The sequence below is a fragment of the Papaver somniferum genome, chromosome 3, assembly GCF_003573695.1.
Source record: "Papaver somniferum cultivar HN1 chromosome 3, ASM357369v1, whole genome shotgun sequence".
In the NCBI taxonomy this organism is placed as follows: Eukaryota; Viridiplantae; Streptophyta; class Magnoliopsida; order Ranunculales; family Papaveraceae; genus Papaver; species Papaver somniferum.
The window spans coordinates 5,580,528-5,597,159 of record NC_039360.1 but is presented as its reverse complement, the minus strand read 5'-3'; the positions used below and the strand labels follow the sequence as shown (position 1 = coordinate 5,597,159).

Here is a 16,632-nt window from a genome sequence, read left to right as displayed (position 1 = left end):
TAATAAATGGGTTTCTCCACTCCTGCGTCTACTCACAATAACACAACACTTAATACATGCGACGTTGTCGCAAGGTAAATCAATAATTCTTCTCCTGGTTCTTCCTTTTGTAAAATAGTTGTATTCATAAGATGTTCTTTGATTCCTTGAAAAGCCTTTTCACATTCATCATTCCATTTAAATTTCGCACCCTTCTTGAGTATATCGAAAAAATATTTGCATTTGTCTGATGATCGCGAAATGAATCTCCCCAGCGAAGCTAGAAGCCCATTTAACTTCTGTACATCTTTTATTGTTGCTGGTGTTGGCATGTCACGAACTGCTTGCACTTTTTCTGGATCAACCTGTATTCCTTCCTTTGATACAATGTAGCCTAAAAAAATTCCCGATGCAACTCCAATAGTACACTTCTCAGGATTCAATTGAATGTTATACTGCCGCATTTGTTCAAAAATCTCCCTCAAGTATTGTACATGGTCTTTAGTTTCTTTACTCTTTACTAACATGTCGTCCACGTATACTTCTAATGTTTTATGTATCCATTTTGCGAACACCTTCTCTACCATTCTTTGATATGTTGCTCCCGCATTTCGCAAACCAAATGGAATTTTCGTGTAACAATATAAACCTCTTGGGTCAAAGAAAGCAGTATGTTCTGAATTTGGTTATACCCTTTGTACCCATCTAAAGATGATACCCTATCATTTCCAGCTGCAGATTCCACCATTTGAGGAATATCGGGTAACGGAAAACTATCTTTGGGGCAAGCTTTGTTCAAACTAGTGAAATCTATGCAAATCCTGATTCCCTTGTTTTTCTTTGGGACAATGACCATATTCACTATCCATTCTGGGTATTTAGCTTCTCTTATAATTCCTGCCTCCAGCATTTTCTGTAATTCTTCTTCTATTTGGGAATGGTAAGTTGTTGCGATTTTTCTTATTCTCTGTTTAAACGGACTCAAATTTTTGTTAATCTCCAATTTGTGGCAAGCAATTAACGGATCTATTCCTGGTATCTCATCCATGTTTCCTGCGAAAATATATTTATATTCTCGCAACAAGTTGACAGTTCTTTCTACTTCTTCTATATCCATTTTAGTTCCAATTCTCAATATTAGAGGCTCCTCCGCAGTCCCAACATTTATTTATTTTGTTGGTTCTGCGGCAGTGTAACTGGGTTTAGGTTCTCCCATTGGCGTTGGTTCTTTTATTTCTTTTATGGGTTCTTCCTCTTCTTCTGAGATTTCGCTGGGTATTCCTTTGCCTTCTTTTGCCCTTATCATATATACTCTAAATTCTTCTTCCTTCTTTGCTTCTTTTGCCAATTTTCTGCGAAATTGTTTCTTTTTTGCTTGTTCTTCATAATGTTTTACCTCAATTTGATGACATAATTTAGCATTGTCAATATCTCCTCTGATTTCACCTATTCCATTTGGAGTGGGGAATTTAATACATTGATGCAACGTTGATACCACAGCTTTTATCGCATGTATCCATGATCTTCCTAATAACATATTATATGGCGATTCAATATCGACCACGCACAATTTTACATGTGTTTCGATTTCTTCAAGTGGAATTCGTACCACTATCTCTCTTTTAGGTTTTGTTGGGGATTTTCCGAAGCCGTGAACAAAATATGTTGAATTGGACATTTCTTCATCTTTAAATCCCATTCCCTGGAATGCGTGATAAAATATTATATTAACTGAACTTCCTGTATCAATTAAAGTTCTGTTCAACATCCATTCTCATGTGGATTTTATTGTTGTCTCCTTCTGTTTTCGTGTAACATGCACTGTAATGACCAACGGAGGTGTGTGGTTCAAATTTTCTTTTGGTATATCTTCCGCCATGAATGTAATTTTTTGCTTTTCCCAATCTTTCAAGGGTGATGTTTTTCTACCGCTATAACTTTCTTTCCTTCAAAATTTCGTTTATGTATTCTTTCTTTGATGTTTTGATGCAATTCATTAATCAATCTTTATGTTATCATATTACACTCCAATCTTTTCTCATTTCCATTAATTCTATTCATCTTTCTTCCAACTGATTCACTGATTTATTTAATCACTTTCTTGATTTGAATATTCTCAATCAACAATCTTTAACTTTCGATCTTCAGTCCCTGTTTCTAGCTCCATTATGTAGTTGCAGGAAATCCTACACTACACCCCTCATATGATTTCATTGTTGATCAACTCAATTTTAGATTTACACTCTTAATTTTATTGATTAATTTTTGAATGTTCTTACAAGAAAGATAAAGAAGTCAAGAATGATCTCTGCTCTGGACTTTCTCTCTCCTATTTACTTAATTCTTACTCAAAAAGATCTCTCTCTTCTTTACAACTCGAATGACTATTTATAAGGAAATACATAGTGGATGAAAGCTAATCCGTCTTTTATTTTCGGATATGGTTTGCGACATTCTAGCAACCTTACAAATATTCATTTTCGCAAACTCTATAATTTTCTCAGGACTATCATACCTTTCTCGTGTTCTTAGCTGACGTCGTTTATTTTATTATTTCTGGAGTTCTTTCGACGCTTAAGTGATGTGTCATTGATAATTTCGCTGAAACATAGTTGTTGCGAGATTCTGATCCTACATTTGATATCAATACAAGTCATTCAAAGCATCACACATATTTTTATAAAATTCTCTAACATTTTATCTCATTTCAAACTTGTACAACTCGCATTAGATTTGAAAGGGTACATGCTTTTATGAGTTAGGTAAGATTACATACATGTTATTGAAAATTTTACCAAGTTTATAAGAAAATATAACATGCTCATATTCATCACTAACTCACTAATTTCTTAAAAAGCACGACAAAATCTCATATTTCAAATATTCAAAATTCAATTTATGTTATGATAAAATTGCAATATTATGCTCAAACGTTTTATCCATAACTATCATGTGTAGTAGTGCAATGATCAAATTCAACAAATTTCTTATCTCACTCTTGTTTATGACAAGATATGAACATCTTGTTATTAACAAGATGAACATCTTGGAAACTAGATACATCTTTAACAGGATTATTCTACCCCAAGTAAACTTTTAGGCTATACCAATACCGAAAATCATAGTGATGTGAGTATATCTCAACGCCACTTTCTTTCAAAACGATTTGGTTCAAATTTCGAATCATAACCTATCAAAACAAATATGGTGTAAAACACCAATCTATATCAACCTCTTACCGTATTCATAGTTCACATTAACTAAGCTTGAAAAGCGTTGTTAATAACATTTGATATCCTTGCAATGACATGCAAGAATAGCAAATAAATTCATAAACAATAGTTTGTTCATTTTTTGGTGAGAGTTTATATTCACATTTGTTTTGACTAGGTTTCTAATTATTTTGGTTTTTGGTTCGTATAAAATTCCATCTCATAAGTTCCAAACTTACATGAGTCACATGTTTATTGTCATATACAATAATTCTCAATATCTTGTTTCCCTAAACTTTATTCTAAGATTGAAAAATCAATTTATTCAATTTAGAATCCCATTATTTGATCACTACAATAACTACAAATAGTTCATCAAACATACCTCAATTGCTTTTAAAGCTCAATTGGTTATAAACCATTGTCCATTCTTTGCGCACCAACAAAGAAATCAGCAACCCATTGCTCCTCACATCGATTAGTCTCCCGTAATTTTTATTCCATTGGAAAATAAAAACTTTCTCAAGTAAGTGAATTTTTACCTGTCACAATCATGTACATGTGAGCATTTAAAACCAAAAAATAAGTAAGGTATGCACTTACATAATTACTCTAAAATCAAATAATTTAGTACTCCAAGTTTCTCTTAATTGTCAAACAAAGATTCAAAGTTATATAGTCGTATAACATCATACATATACTTATAACTTTCTATTAAGCATATTATCAAACATATGGGGTGCATTAGTTTGATTGCTATCAATGGTATTCTTTTTCGGTACCAAAACAAGAGTATGAAGTATAAAATCAAAACATGATTTTTTTATGTAATTTGTTACATCTGTATTCTCTAAAATCAAGTATCACTTCAAATATTTAGACATGCATGCATAACGATTTTGTTATCACCACATCTCTCAAACTAAAACTACAAATGGAAATTTGCAAAAATGTTTCATGTTATATGAATTTAAATTATCCACAAAAACATTTGAAAAAACATATTCAATCAGGGTTAAATTTCTGCCCGTCAGAATTTTTCAGATACGTTGTTCAGTTTTCTAAAATACTTTAAAAAATACTTTTCAGATGATCCAAAAATTCTGAAATTTTACGTGGATAATCCTCATGATATCTAATAAACCCGGTTAAACTTTCAAGACCTAATTCACTTTTGTGTAGGAGATAAAAATAAAACTCTACAACATGTTATAAATATTCATTTCACATCAATATTATTTTTCTACGTTAGATATTCATGATATAAAAAATGTTATCCATATTACATTCCTAGTCCATCAAGATTAGACATAAAGTTAACTTTAGGTACCAGGTTACCTAAAATCTCAAGCATCATGTTTAATAGCTAAATAAAAAAATTTCCGATTATATTTTATAAAACGAAATAAAACAAAGATACTTATCGCGTTTCAGCAATCGTTTTCATTTTGATTTCCGTGTCAGAATAGAAATTGTTGGAACAATTGCTGAATTATGCCTGTGCAAAAAATAAAAATCAAACGCGAAACAAATAGTATGGCTGAGTCGCGGACAAGGTCGCTTTCTTTAAGACGTTTCGCGGCTCTGCCCAAGATTGTGCAAGCAGTTCTTCAATGTCGCGTCGTCCCCAGGATAAAACGGCCGAATTCAATCTCTTACACAATCACTCTTGAACGATGAGAGGATGTGAAACTTCTACACTTCATTCTTGCTCAGAAACACTTTTAGAAAAATCAAGGATGATCACACACTTGTTTTTCTTTCTCACACAAATACATTTTCTAATAAACTCAAGAAACATGATAGAAAACTTTCACATAAGAGAAAATACTTTTTACAACTCTCCAAATTCTTTTTTATCAAAAACTGATTTTCAATAACCAAAAAATTAAATAAGATTAAATGACATGCATTATTAAGTTCTTAATTAGCACCATTAACCTATTCAACAAAAAACGGTTTTTGGCATTAAAAATGAAATAAATTTATTCTTTAAAAAAAGAATAAAAGTCACACTAAAACCATTTAAACGAGAGACAACTATTCGAAAATTAATTAATGTTTTTAAAATATATATCTCAACATTAACTTTCTTACTAAACAAATTCACAGTCGTTTAATTAATTATTTGGAAATCAACAATCAACATCTAAAAAAGGTTAGACTGCCCAACCCAAAAATTAAGACAGGCTTGACAGGCCATGCTTTATGTTTGAGTGCCCGTAATAATTATCAGGTCGGACAACCCTGGCAAAAAAACTAGTAAGATAATTTGATGCCCAAAGCCAGTCGAAAGCACGTTTTATAAGTGCAGTGTGGGTGCCCCTGATCAATAGTATCCCTTTTTAACCAACAGACTACAGTGGCGTCGTTAGTAATTCGAGTGGCTGTAGAATCATGAAATGAATCATAAGTAGAAATTAACGTTTCAAAGAAAAATACTGATACACGCTTCGACTTGAAACTTTTACCTTTGCTGTATTATTAATTGCACAACGGAAAAAATGGGTCATTTGTCCAAATATTTTTAAATCACGGTTCAATGGACGAGTAAAAAATAATTTGGGTGAAATGGCCAAATAAAAATATAAGTTTCATCCTAGCTTAAATTTGAAAAATAGCAAGGATGAAACTGGATACATCCTATGTAAATTAAAAATAAAAAAAAATATTTGAAAATGGACACGATGAAACTGGTTACATCGTGCCTATTTTTAGATTTTTGTCCATTTAAACAGTATCAAAATCTAACTGTCCATTTCACCCGAAATTGTTTTTTGATCTTTTTAACCAATTTTATGTTTCACAAATCAAATCTAACTCATCACAGAAAAGTAAATGCATAATAAATCAAATGTAATGCCAATTTAATTCAAGAATGATTTCATAATATTAATAATTTGTTCCATGGACACTTTATTATGTACTACTAGCTAGCTAAATTAGAAAAATAGAAGAAAAAAAATCTAGACGATTCTATGGAACAACATGCCAATCATCTCTTTTCTGCCAGGCACCTGTATTGTCTTGGTACAAATAAAATCCATCTCGACGAGCAGACCACACACAGTCCGTACCACAAAGCTCATTTTTGTACTTGTCTCTTGGGAATCCGGAACGGTAAACATCAAAAGTGCCACCTAACCAATGATGGTTCAAATTATCGTACCAACGAAAATCACACCAGAAATGTGTTAAACCTTCAATTGCGCGAAAGTCCCAGTGCCATGAGTCACCTTTAAAGAGCGAACGTTGACCTAGATCGTTGTTTTTTTGACCGGCAATGCATATCCAACGAAATATTATCATCGTCGATAGCATTCTGTATTTCCACTGTCGTCAATGATAAACATTTGGAAACCAGAACTGAAAACAATAGCAACAACAACAAACTTGTATTGCCATGGCTACTACCAGTACCCATTGTCTCTGATTGAATATGTTTGAAAGTGAAGGTTTTTTCTATAACCCTTTGGAGAGCGTGGGAGATCACATTTATACTAGAACCATGTTACCATTAATTTTTTTTAATTGATCCCGAATATCTTTCATATCCTAAAACAGGCTAAATAATAAGAAAATAAACATAATTAGTCTTGTGCTTTTATATTCCTATCCATATGTAAACATATAAAGGATTATGGAAATGTTAAAAATGAACGATTAAGGGAAAATGGATGGTTGTCATCAATTCTAATCAATTTTAAGAAACAAAATATATACATTATGCTTAATCCGATATTTTCCTTTCATTATCAAAATCGCCATTGTGGAGATATATTGGTCTGGATTTTTAAATTAGACGATATTTTCTACAGATTTGATATCTTTATTAAATATAATATTCGACACCATTTTAATATTCATAGATAATCATAGATTTGTGAAATGAAGCTAGGGCTGTGAATGAGTTCGGATCTTTCCGTGTATCACTAGGCATAGACTGTATCCTGTTTATAATAGTTGGGTCCGATTCTTAAAGTCGGATCTGGTTCCTTAACTAGTGGACCCAAAATCGGATCCTATAATAACCCCAGATATTCATCGGTTCCAGATATCCGTTGGATATTATCAAACTATCAGAAAAATCTCAAACAATTAAATATAATGATCAAAATGAAAAACGAAAAAAAATCAAAGCTGGAACTATCAAAATACATAGAATTTTGCAAAAATGATGAATTAAAGAGTGAAAACCGGATACCCGCCGGGTATTACCCGATTTGACCCGAAATTTTAACAGGTCACAACCGATAATACCGGTCGGGTCATAAATTGCTAATGGTTCGAATTTTAGGACCGGAACCGGACCCTAATCTACCAGGTCCGGTTCCGGGTAAATGGGTACCCAGCCCTAAATGAAGCACAGTCTTTATGTATCAAAGATATTTCTCAGGTAATAATATGTTGATAGAATCATGAAATGAATTAAAATGCAAAATCGCATAAGCTAGATCTACAGAGAGAAACCAGTGTTGTCAAGATGGAGGATATGGGGATACACCATAGAATGGTTGATGTAAATGGAATAAAAATGCATATAGCAGAGAAAGGACAAGGTCCAGTGGTACTACTGGTTCATGGATTTCCATCACTCTGGTATTCATGGAGGCATCAAATTCTCTCGTTAGCTGCTTCTGGTTACAGAGCTGTAGCTCCTGATTTACGCGGCTACGGCGATACTGATGCACCCACTTCTCCACACTCTTATACATGTTTTCACATAGTTGGTGATCTTGTTGCACTTATTGATACCCTTGGTCAAGACAAGGTTTGGGGATTTCAGTTATTGAAGATAATTGTTGATTTTGTAATGGAATTTGAAGAAAAATTTGATTTTTTTGTTGTTGTTGTGTTGCAGGTGTTTGTAGTTGGGCATGACTGGGGAGCGATTATGAGTTGGTATCTTTGTTTGTTTAGACCAGATAAGGTTAAAGCTTTGGTGAATTTAAGTGTTGCATTTACTCCTAGAAACCCTAAGTATAAGCCAATTGAGACCATGAGAGCTGCTTATGGTGATGATTACTACATGATTAGATTTCAGGTACTAAACGGATTTCAGATTTGTTCTTTCTTTTTGCTTGCTGAATTTTTGAGTTATTTCCTTTGAGTTGTTGAAAATGAAATAAATTTCAGTATCAAAATTGCAGTACCCTGACAATCATTTCCTTCCTATTCTTTGTGTTGTGTACTCTGATTCATGTCTTCGAAAAAAAAATTGTGTTCGTAGGAGCCTGGAGAGATGGAAGCTGAGTGTGCTAGTAGTGGGACGGAAACTGTCCTCACAAAGATACTTAGTTACACTAATCCAGCTCCACTTATGGTACCTAAAGACAAAGGGTTCACGTCTGATCATCCAGCTACCTTGCCGCCGTGGTTAACGTTGGAAGACATTTGTTATTACACTAGTAAATTTGAAAAATCAGGCTTCACAGGACCATTCAACTATTACAGAAATATGAATGTGTATGTGCACCTACAATGCTGCAATTTTCATCTTTGAATGATTTTTTTTACAGGTTTAATTTGCTCTCTTTTGAACTAATCTTTCCTGTGCTTTGGTTTTGTTAAATTCAGAAACTGGGAATTGACTGCACCTTGGACAAGGGTACAGGTGAAGGTACCAGTCAAGTTTATGGTAGGAGACCAAGATTTGAGCTATCATATTCCGGTTGTGAAGGAATATATACACAGCGGTAGAATGAGAAAAGATGTACCATTTCTGCAAGAAGTAGTTGTACTTGAAGGGGTTGGCCATTTCATAATGGAGGAAAGGGCAGAAGAAATCAGCAGCCATATCATCGATTTCTTACAGAGATTTTGAGGTTTGCAGCTTTCATCTTGTCGAATTGAGTTCTGTTATGCCAATAATCAAGAATTTGTCCATGTTACCTCTATTTCGTTCTAGTGTAGTATGAATCAGTGTTATGTGTAATACCACACTATGATCATATACAATATATAAAGGGACAAAGATTTCGGAAATTATCTTGTGGAAACTATATCCTATTATTTTTCTCTTACTATACCTCTACAGAGAAATAGAGGAAGAACAAATAACTTCATTGGTTGCTTTTTCTTTACGTATTGAAATACAGCTTAATCATTCATGCTATTTCATGTGGCCAGAAAGAGATTTGGAAAACGTTATATTCTATCTGTCTACCCCATAAGAGATGTCAAGTCCACATCTTTGTGTCCATTACTTCATCATCCAGTACAAGTATCTATACTTTCAAACCTCAATCCCCACCACTTAATTGTGTGTCAGTGAGGGAGAAGAGAGAGAGCATAAAGCAGAAAAAGAAACATGGACATGCTTAAGACTCACAAGAATTCTCTCTGAGTCATTTTAAAGAAACGAACTCTATGTGAGGGTGTGTTTCGTGAAAAACACCACCCTGAATACTTCCTTGTTACAAAAGACATCGGAATTCTGTATTATATAGAACATAGCGCAACTCATTCAACAACACAGGGAGATCCAGAGGGAAATTAGAGTTTCAGAAAATGGAGGATATGGAGATAAACCACAGAACAGTTGATGTAAATGGAATCAAGATGCATATAGCAGAGAAAGGGCAAGGTCCAGTAGTATTGCTGGTTCATGGATTCCCTTCGCTTTGGTATTCATGGAGACATCAAATTCTCTCTTTAGCTGCTTCTGGTTACAGAGCTATAGCTCCTGATTTACGTGGTTACGGTGATACTGATGCACCTACTTCTCCACAGTCTTATACATGTTTTCACATAGTTGGTGATCTTGTTGCTCTGATCGACACCCTGGGTCAAGAAAAGGTCAAGATTTAAAATAACTGTACATTTTTCCCCTTAAAATTATTCGCTTTTTCGTTGTGCCATTTATCAGATTGTTTTTTTTAATGTTTTCTTTGTTGCAGGTGTTTGTAGTAGGACATGATTGGGGTGCCATTATGAGTTGGTACCTTTGCTTGTTTCGGCCAGACAGAGTTGAGGCGCTGGTGAACCTAAGTGTCGCGTTTACTCCTCGAAGCCCTTTGCATAGACCAATTGAAACTTTACGAGCTATCTATGGTGATGACTACTATATAATCCGTTTTCAGGTTCTATTCTATTTTCTCAACTTGCTCCAAATCAGTTATCACAGTAATTGTGGTTGAATTTTATTCGAAAACTTGAAAGCTGTGTTGCATGCTATATTTTGCTTATTTTCATTCCCTTTTATGTCTTAGGAGCCTGGAGAGATGGAAAAAGAATTCGCCCATGTTGGCACTGAAACTGTCCTTAGGAAATTTCTAAGCTACCATAGTCCAGCTCCTGTTAAGATACCTAGAGACAAAGGGTTCACACCTGAAGGTCCAGTTACCTTGCCTTCATGGTTATCAGAAGAAGACATTCATTACTACACTACTAAATACGAAAAGTCAGGCTTCACTGGAGGAATTAACTATTACAGAAATCTGAATGTGTATGTACCAACAAGCTTAAGCCATTCTGACTGCCAACTTTAGTTTGGTTTTGTTTCAATTAATCTTAAAATTTTCTTCGCGCGTTAATTGGCAGAAACTGGGAACTGACGGCACCATGGACAGGAGCACAAGTAAAAGTACCAGTTAAATTTATTGTGGGAGACCAGGATCTAAGCTATCATATTCCAGGTGTGAAGGAATATGTGCAGAGTGGTTTAATGAAAAAAAATGTACCATTTCTGCAAGAAACAGTCGTACTTAAAGGAGTTGGTCACTTCATCATGGAAGAACGGGCAGACGAAATTAGCGGCCATATTATCGATTTCTTAAAGAAATTCAAAAAATGTGCAGTTCTGTCTAATCCAGTCGGTTCCTGTTCTCTACTATAATTTCACTCCTGATGCTGTAAGAAACACAATAAATATGTAAGAGTTCTTGATGAATTGTATTATTGTTAAATGTTATTGATTACATCGAAAACGTCTGCTGTTTTTACAATGAACTTGCTGAAAACAACAAAATGAGAAGAAACAGAAAATGCAGTGAATATGTCAGAAAAAACAGAATAGAGTACGATTACAAATTTATCCTTTTTTAACTGGATATCAATCCCTTCAACCACATGAACAATCACACAGAACAAAGACTTGGATCTAGAGAAGGAAGAGTGTATGTCTGAAGATGGAGGATATGGGGATAAGCCATAGAATGGTTGCTGTAAATGGAATCAGAATGCACATAGCAGAGAAAGGTGAAGGTCCAGTGGTACTACTAGTTCATGGATTTCCATCACTTTGGTATTCATGGAGACATCAAATTCTATCTTTAGCTGCTTCTGGTTACAAAGCTGTAGCTCCTGATTTACGCGGTTTCGGCGATACTGATGCACCCACTTCTCCACAAACTTATACCTGTTTTCACATAGTTGAGGATCTTGTTGCTCTCATTGACACACTGGGTCAAGATAAGGTTAGGATTTTGATAAGTACCTACACGATTTTTTTCCTGAAATTACAAATTCATGAATTTAGAGGATTTTTTTTTGATGATTTCTCTTGTTGCTGCACAGGTGTTTCTGGTAGGACATGACTGGGGTGCAGTTATGAGTTGGTACCTGTGCTTGTTTAGACCAGACAAGGTTGAGGCACTAGTGAACTTGAGTGTCGCCTTTACTCCCCGAATCCCTTTTGTCAGACCACTTACGGTCTTACGAGCTATATATGGTGATGAGTACTATATGATCCGGTTTCAGGTTCTTTTCTTCAGTTTCCTAAATCTGATTCTGCTACCCAGAAACTTTATTTTGTGTACTATGTTTCACTTGCTTTCATGTCTTAGGAGCCTGGAGAGATGGAAGCTGAATTCGCGCGTGTTGGCACTGAAACAGTACTCAGGAAGTTTTTGAGCTACCACACTCCAGCTCCTCTTAAGATACCTAGAGACAAAGGTTTCGCACCCGAAGGCCAAATTACATTGCCTTCATGGTTATCTGAGGAAGACATTCAGTATTACACTAGTAAATACGAAAAGTCAGGCTTCACTGGAGGATTCAATTATTACAGAAACATAAATGTGTACGTACTGACAAAGTTCAGACATTCTTGATTGTGACATCAAATCTAAATAGACTAATTGTTTTTCTCGGCTTGTGAATTGGCAGAAACTGGGAATTGACAGCGCAATGGACAGGTTCACAGGTAAAGGTACCTGTTAAATTTATGGTGGGAGACCAGGATTTGTGTTATTATATGGCAGGTGCTAAAGCATATATCCACAGTGGTTTAATGAAGAGAGATGTACCATTTCTGCAAGAAGTAGTCGTTCTTAAGGGAGTTGGTCACTTCATCATGGAAGAACGAGCAGACGACATCAGCTGCCACATTATCCATTTCTTTGAAAATTTCCAAAATTTTGCTGTTCCAACTGGCCGAGTCGGGTTGTGTACTATATTCTAATTATAATCCCGACTCATATAGTCAAAGTGCTTTCTGTTAGTGGTTTGTAAGATATTCTCATTTCTGTTAGTACATGTATGCTATAAAAATTGTGAGATTTCAGTAGGCGATGGCCATGGATTTTATTTCTGCTCAGATTTTTGGTGCTGTGATATGTCGTAATCGGTTTTCTAAATTTCCTTTGTTGTTCAAAGCTGTTGTGTACAAGAAGGGGCTGATTAAATATCATTTACATCATGTTTGTTTATTCCTGACTCATCTGAGTCGTCTGGATCTGAGTGGAATCACCTGACTCATCTGGATCTGACTCAATATGTTTGTTTCGAGTCAGATCTGACTCATCTGACTCAAAAATTTCTGAGTCAGGAGTTTGGTCCCATAATTCAGGAGTATTTTGTTACCTGACTCAAATGGATCCGAATCATGAATTATGTCTGAGTCAGAGGTCGAGTCAGATCTGACTCAAAATGGAAAACAAACAGTCTAACTGCTGACTCGGTCCGAGTCAGGAGTTGACTCAGATCCAGACGCCGAGTCAGTTGCAAACAAACAAGTTGTTAGTTACTGATGGCAGTCCGAAACCGGTGTGCTGAACACTGATGGGTGCCAGCCGCTATTTGATGCAGCAGTACTCACAAAGGACTGGATATAACAGCTAACATATATCTTGAAATTCATCAAAATGCAATAAAGAAAATTTTCAAATCAAGAGACTCCGCACAAGAGATTGTGTGTCTTCAACTTTCGGCTGCAGTTTCCCAGCAGTGGACGTTTATGGAGAAAATTGTGAAAATGGCCGCCAGAAGCGCTCGAGGCTGTACATCCAGAGAGTGGCTTTACAGTATTGCACATGGCTACCATATATGCGCAAATTAAACTTGTCAAGGCGTTGGTAAAGAAAAACGCAAGATTGACACAAATATTCAGCCGATGCGAGAGGGTGGGTTTGCCGTTGAATTACGCTATCAGGGATGAGTATACAGATGGACAAAGAGAAGTGATGGAGTATCTTGCCTCTGTAACTAAAGATGAGTGGGCTGATAGTGATGATGATAGTGACTAGTTAATGTCAGTTAGGCACTTGTGCTAAATCGGTTGTATTTTCAATTTTACTTCAACTTCAATGGATGTGTTTTTGCTATTACTTCGAATCCACTACATCAAATTGCTAGTAGTCTTCCGGAAAGCTTCATGACTAATTTATCTAGTTTAAAAGTGTCTCTTATCACTCCACTGCTCAAATGTTTCATTGTTATTTCTTATTTAGATGGAACAAATATCTGCCTTCCCAAGTGGGGAGCCACATGGAAAGGTGAGTGTGCAATTACTTACCCTTGGTTCCTGAATTCCTCCAGCAGGTATCAGTTATTTTAAGTGCCAAATTAAATTTTAGACACTTTTATACCTCCAATAGAAACCCCATGCATCCACATAAAACTCATCATAGCTACATTATGAGAATTCTGTATTCTGATAATCAAGATTAAAGAATTGAAAAACATAGAAAAGAGAATAACTGTGAAGGAAGTATTATTACAGTTAGAAAAGAGAAACGTTACATAACTAGAGTCTCTCAGATATCTTTTATACATAAAAAGACAGCTACACCAAAAGGCTCAAGTTGTCAGTTCCATAGAACTGATAGTATACAAGACTAAAATCAATATACTTTGTCTATCCTTAATGTCAGTTAGGCACTTGCGCTTGTTAGAGCACTGCTCGGTCGAACTCGCAAGCGTTGCTATCTCAAGCTTGTTTGTCAATGTTAGTGATCAAAACTATAAGTCTTGATTTCTAGTCTACTTATAGATGTCTCGGACTAGGATAGATTGTGTAGTTGAGCATTAGACTTCACGGCGTTCATCATTGAAGACGAATAACTACTAAGGAGAGCTTGTGGAAATTCATCAACAAAAAGGTATGTGGAGACTGAAACTCATTTATCACTTGAAAAGTTTATTTCTACTGTATCTCCTAAATTGAGACATAAGTCATGTTACTATATAGTTTTCTATTATGCACATTTGAGATTTCGAGCTGAGTTTAACTCGATTACATTATTTGTCGAAATATGTGCTGGCAAGCTTTCGCTTCAATCAAGTTCATCTTGATCATGTGAAAATCACCGAATAACATCTTACATGGTTTGTGTGATACAATCATTTGGTGTAGACTTGGAATGTTTCGTTATGATTATTTCAATAACTTGAAAATTTCTTTGATGTTAATAGTATGTGAAAACGGCTATTGTCATCCTCTAAGAAAGTTTCAATGATTGAAATAAAGAGTTTACAACACTTAACCATTATTGGATTGTGACGTGTTGTGTACTCTTGCACATATGTTGTCCATGCCCGGGAAGCATAGTATGTGTACCAGTGTGCGTACCTGTTGGTTTGAGAATTCCAGGAACCTAAGTATGTGCACCCGTACTCGTACTGGCGTAAGGTTCATGTCCGAGATTTTCTGCTGGGATTGGTGGTATGTGTACCTGTTCGCGTACTGGCGAAACCCAATTTCAGTCCACGTATTTCAAGTATGCGTACTTGTTCGCGTACTTGAAGGTTAAACTTCTAAAATCGTTTGTGTACATGAACTAGTACATTTATATATATTAAGGAATGCATTCTTTGCAAACCGTGGCTATAATGTTGATGAATTGATTCGAGTGAATCAAAACTATTTTTCTTCAATTGTGTTCTTGTATACTTGTATGAGAATATAGCAATTGAACAACTCTTTAACTAGTTTCATTTGAGTCATTTGAACTAGTTATGGTTAAGATGAATAAGGTTGATATGAGAGTATTCATATGGCTACCCTTGGTTAACTATTTTTGAGCCAACATGGTGTACACGTTTAGCTACGGCTACATAAACCTAAATGAAGCTACATTTATTTGTAACAAGCTAAGTTCGATCTAACGGTTGAAAGATATTAGCTTGAATCCAATCAGGTTTTCATCTAACAATGAATATTGAATGCTTTGTTACCAAGGTAACTTAGATTGCAAACCCTGATTTGAAAACTATATAAAGGAGAACTCTAAAAAATGGGAAACCTAATCCCCACACCTCCTGTGTGATACTAGTTGTATAAGCTAGAGTCCATTCTCCTTTAACCTTAGGTTTTTCACGAAATCCTGTAGGTTAACGACTAAAGACTTCATTGGGATTGTGAAGCCAGACCCAACTATTTGTTTTGTAGTTGCGTGATCTGGTCTTGCATATTCTATCGTGTTTGGGTACGATCTTCTTTAAGATTGGCTCGAGATTTATTCCCCGATAGGCAAGATAAAAAATAGTCACAAATATCTTCGTCTCATCGTTTGTGATTCCAAAATATCTTATTTCGCTACCATACGATTAATATTATTGTGAGGTGATTTATATTTCTAGGCAGTTTATCGGGAATATAAGTCTGGTATATCAATTTCTTCCTGTTCACCTTGATTTATCAAAAGACGGAACAAAAATCGTAGGTATTTCTGTGGGATACAGATTTATCTATTCCCATAGACTTTTCTATGTGAGACATATTTGTTTGTCAAGTCTTCGACTTTGGGTCGTAGCAACTCTTGGTTGTGGATGAGATCATCTAAGCGAATCAAGTGTGTAATATCCTGCTGGGATCAGAGACGTAAAGAGCGCAATTGTACCTTGAATCAGTGTGAAATTAATTAGGGTTCAATTACAGTTCATTCCTAAGTTCATTGGTAGTAGGCGACGTAATACAATATGGTGTTCAAATCTGGATTAGGTCCCGGGGTTTTTCTGCACTTGCGGTTTCCTCGTTAACAAAACTTCTGATTCTGTGTTATTTCTTTTCCGCATTATATTTTGGTATATAATTGAAATATCACAGGTTGTGCGTTGAATCGATCAATTGGGAAATCCAACCTTTTGCTTGTTGATTGAAATTGATTGATCCTTGAACATTGGTCTTTGGTACTGTTCAAGTTATTTCTATTATATTCAATCGGGCTCACAAATTCCTATTTGCTGATTGCAGATTGAATTGAGAGATAAAGATACAAAA

At 35.3% G+C, this 16,632-nt stretch overlaps 3 protein-coding genes across 4 annotated transcripts; all 3 read left to right on the top strand.

Moving 5' to 3' along the window:
• Positions 1-7,611: 7,611 nt before the first annotated feature.
• On the top strand, positions 7,612-9,598 carry LOC113355205 (epoxide hydrolase A-like). 2 transcript variants are annotated; one of them, XM_026597997.1, is made up of 5 exons: positions 7,612-7,962; positions 8,053-8,235; positions 8,422-8,657; positions 8,769-9,016; positions 9,321-9,598. In XM_026597997.1, the coding sequence occupies exons 1-4, from the start codon at positions 7,675-7,677 to the stop codon at positions 9,013-9,015; spliced, it is 954 nt and encodes a 317-aa protein (XP_026453782.1). In that variant the 5' UTR covers positions 7,612-7,674; the 3' UTR covers position 9,016; positions 9,321-9,598. The 2 variants fall into 2 exon arrangements, with proteins under 2 accessions (XP_026453782.1, XP_026453781.1); XM_026597996.1 differs by lacking the exon at positions 9,321-9,598 and having other exon boundaries at positions 8,769-9,176.
• On the top strand, positions 9,559-11,119 carry LOC113355203 (epoxide hydrolase A-like). The gene is made up of 4 exons (XM_026597993.1): positions 9,559-9,989; positions 10,091-10,273; positions 10,403-10,638; positions 10,734-11,119. The coding sequence occupies exons 1-4, from the start codon at positions 9,702-9,704 to the stop codon at positions 11,026-11,028; spliced, it is 1,002 nt and encodes a 333-aa protein (XP_026453778.1). The 5' UTR covers positions 9,559-9,701; the 3' UTR covers positions 11,029-11,119.
• A 184-nt stretch (positions 11,120-11,303) lies between these two features.
• Positions 11,304-12,842, top strand: LOC113355204 (epoxide hydrolase A-like). Its single transcript, XM_026597994.1, has 4 exons — positions 11,304-11,608; positions 11,709-11,891; positions 11,978-12,213; positions 12,300-12,842. The coding sequence occupies exons 1-4, from the start codon at positions 11,321-11,323 to the stop codon at positions 12,592-12,594; spliced, it is 1,002 nt and encodes a 333-aa protein (XP_026453779.1). The 5' UTR covers positions 11,304-11,320; the 3' UTR covers positions 12,595-12,842.
• Positions 12,843-16,632: the final 3,790 nt, after the last annotated feature.

Coding starts and splice junctions, on each gene's coding strand:
- LOC113355205 (XM_026597997.1), top strand. CDS start 7,675: ATGGAGGATATGGGGATACACCATAGAATGGTTGATGTAAATGGAATA. Junction 8,236..8,421: donor ACTACATGATTAGATTTCAG/GTACTAAACGGA, acceptor TTGTGTTCGTAG/GAGCCTGGAGAGATGGAAGC. Junction 8,658..8,768: donor TATTACAGAAATATGAATGT/GTATGTGCACCT, acceptor TGTTAAATTCAG/AAACTGGGAATTGACTGCAC.
- LOC113355203 (XM_026597993.1), top strand. CDS start 9,702: ATGGAGGATATGGAGATAAACCACAGAACAGTTGATGTAAATGGAATC. Junction 9,990..10,090: donor ACACCCTGGGTCAAGAAAAG/GTCAAGATTTAA, acceptor TCTTTGTTGCAG/GTGTTTGTAGTAGGACATGA. Junction 10,274..10,402: donor ACTATATAATCCGTTTTCAG/GTTCTATTCTAT, acceptor TTTATGTCTTAG/GAGCCTGGAGAGATGGAAAA.
- LOC113355204 (XM_026597994.1), top strand. CDS start 11,321: ATGGAGGATATGGGGATAAGCCATAGAATGGTTGCTGTAAATGGAATC. Junction 11,609..11,708: donor ACACACTGGGTCAAGATAAG/GTTAGGATTTTG, acceptor GTTGCTGCACAG/GTGTTTCTGGTAGGACATGA. Junction 11,892..11,977: donor ACTATATGATCCGGTTTCAG/GTTCTTTTCTTC, acceptor TTCATGTCTTAG/GAGCCTGGAGAGATGGAAGC.